This window comes from Borostomias antarcticus (genome assembly GCF_949987555.1).
Source record: "Borostomias antarcticus genome assembly, chromosome: 28".
NCBI lineage: Eukaryota > Metazoa > Chordata > Actinopteri > Stomiiformes > Stomiidae > Borostomias > Borostomias antarcticus.
Window position 1 is genome coordinate 913,525 of NC_140261.1, and position 2,500 is coordinate 916,024.

General features: G+C 41.2%; 2 protein-coding genes across 2 annotated transcripts in view; both read right to left on the reverse strand.

Moving 5' to 3' along the window:
* Nucleotides 1-1,286, reverse strand: part of LOC311326718 (leukocyte cell-derived chemotaxin-2-like) — a 1,729-nt gene extending 443 nt beyond the window's left edge. The window contains exons 1-3 of the mRNA XM_084459661.1: nucleotides 1,147-1,286; nucleotides 641-752; nucleotides 112-263 (exon numbers count right to left, since the gene is read on the reverse strand). Coding sequence (XP_084315787.1) covers nucleotides 112-263; nucleotides 641-752; nucleotides 1,147-1,186 — 304 coding nt within the window. The 5' untranslated portion in view covers nucleotides 1,187-1,286. The remainder of the gene's footprint in view (nucleotides 1-111; nucleotides 264-640; nucleotides 753-1,146) is intronic.
* Nucleotides 1,287-1,674: 388 nt separating this feature from the next.
* Nucleotides 1,675-2,500, reverse strand: part of LOC311326471 (leukocyte cell-derived chemotaxin-2-like) — a 2,905-nt gene continuing 2,079 nt past the window's right edge. Inside the window, exons 5-6 of the mRNA XM_084459358.1 lie at nucleotides 2,350-2,495; nucleotides 1,675-2,201 (exon numbers count right to left, since the gene is read on the reverse strand). Coding sequence (XP_084315484.1) covers nucleotides 2,035-2,201; nucleotides 2,350-2,495 — 313 coding nt within the window. The 3' untranslated portion in view covers nucleotides 1,675-2,034. The remainder of the gene's footprint in view (nucleotides 2,202-2,349; nucleotides 2,496-2,500) is intronic.

Consider the following 2,500-nt stretch of genomic DNA (forward strand, 5'->3'; position numbering starts at 1 on the left):
TGGGTTAAAAAGTGGACATAAAATAAGCATATAATTTGATATAGAATTGTCATTCTATTGATTTAATTGCAGTTTATTCAAACAAAGGTAATCATGTATACACTAAGTGACCTTCTCCACTGAGATTGATGCCGTCGTTGATGGCCTTCTTTTTGGGGTCGGTGTAAACGATAACTTTGCCATTCAGCTTCACGTCGAATGGAGCGTAAACTGTGGCCCCATCACTGCACACTATGTCCAGGCCCTTGTGAAGCCGGTCACCTCTGTACACAGACACAAGAGAGACAGAAACAAAGGAGAAAGATTATAATATGATAATACCGTATAGCAGAGAAAAGGTCTAGAAGCTATATTGGCTACTGGGGCTAGTGGCTCTATGTCATCATATCACTTAAACTTGTGATTCTTAGGTGAGTTAGGGTTAAACGATGGTCAAAATCTAACCAAACTGGTGTTGTACCATAGACTATAAACATTTTACTTTGTTTAATGATTACAACACTGAATATGAATTGTTTAACAGAAGAGCAATGCATAAGTTATTAAAAAGTCAAAAGAACAAGTAAAAACACATACACCACACACACACACACACACACACACACACACACACCACAGTGATCACACACAGTTGTCATACCGAGGCGCCCCGTAGTTCCCTTGCCCCCATTTGTCTGAAGCCCGTTTAATGTTGTTGCTGTTTCCATTGCAGAGCGTGCCAAACTTCACCATCTCCCCCTCTGACAGTACAGCTGAGGCGGAAGTACATTCAGATACAGTACAACACTACATCAACACGGTTATTCAAAAGGTTTCATTCCAAAGTTATTCCAAAGATTTCATTACAAAATTAGTAGGCTACTGTACCCTACAGTAGCCTACTACATCCATTTGGGAAACATTGCAGCCGAACTGACTTTTTTTCCATCTTTAAGAATCATATTGTTATCTTACCAAATGGCCTAAGATGGAACATGTAATTCAAAAGTTTCCATAAATAGCTTGAATTTTTCGCAAAGTATAGATCAGTTATTTTATACTCAAATGTTGTAGGTTATACAGCGTTTATGAAACACTGTGCTTGTTTGGAGATGAATAATAACCTGTTGCTAACAGAATGAGATGAGATGGTGGATGCATTCTTACCTAAAAGGACCACGGTGAACAGGAGAATGGCTGATTTCATGATGAAGCCGATAGCTGTTGCTCTCAGTTTCAGACGGTCAGTCTTAGTGAGTGTTTAGCAGCCACTGTGTGCTGTATATATTCCTGGTCAGTCAAGGCAGCCTGCCAGCATGTGTACTCTACCCATAACCCCTCCTGCCTCCATACACTGTTGATTGGCTAACACAAATCTGCATCAGCTAGGTCACACACTCTTACTACAGAGTGGAAACCCCAGGATTAAGAAATGAGTTTCAAAAGTACAGCCAAGAGGGAAAGTACACTTGTAACAGAACCCAAACATTGTGTATTAGTAAGTGTAGAGATGTCGTAACCCTTGAAATAAACAGTGGTTTTTGGTCAGTCGGTGGTCAATAATTTACCTGCCATAGTCAATCAAGCTGTTCATGTGTATCAATGATATCAAGATTCACTCATGAATATTACTATTATGCATAGCAAAAATCAAAATATTCACAGTAATGCTTAAATGTGTTTATTTTAGCTGGATTAAAGTTAGGCTACAGTACATGAAGATTGTTCATATTCATGTGTGCCAAAGAAGCACTCAATAGAAGCAAAAAGCAAAACACATTTCCAGTCAACCAAGATAATGATACCTTGAACTTCGATGTAACTTATACACTGATTACAGGTTAACTGTAAAACTGTGCACAATTTGAACCAACAAAACACTCACATCTGTGCATTTCTGTATTTCTGTTGGAATGATAATGACTGAAATTCCTGAAGATATTTCATCAATGTGTTCGGGGGGGAATGCATGTTAAAACAGCTAGTAGAGAAAATGCATCTTCAGACGGGACGTGGGGAACAGAAGAACAGAACAAGTAAAACACAACCCCCGTTTTAAAAGTATTTAGTGGGGTTGCGCTTGTTCCGCAGCTGGACATGGATGTGGGAGGTGATCCCGGGATAGTAGCATTGCATCCTCAGCATGTACCCGATCAGCTGGCCCTTCCTCACGCACCCGCGCACCCGAGTCGGACGGATGTGATGAATCTCGATGATCAAGCCTTCAGAAAGCAGATATAAAAGAAGACATGATCACCGTATGGTCGCCATACTGTGCTGCCAGGTCACACTTCACTTCAATAGACATGTTTCAGTTGCTGCAAGGTCTTTACGTAGTAAAGTGTGTTAATAAGAGGAAGCCATAATTACCCATTCCCTTGAGGACGAGGCCATAGTTGAGATAACGACACTTGCCGCGCACTTTCGCCCTGCCAAGAATATACCCGTTGAATGGAGCGTAGACTGGGCTTCCGTCACGGCACCGGACATCCACACCCTTGTGCCGTCTGCAGCCCCTGTG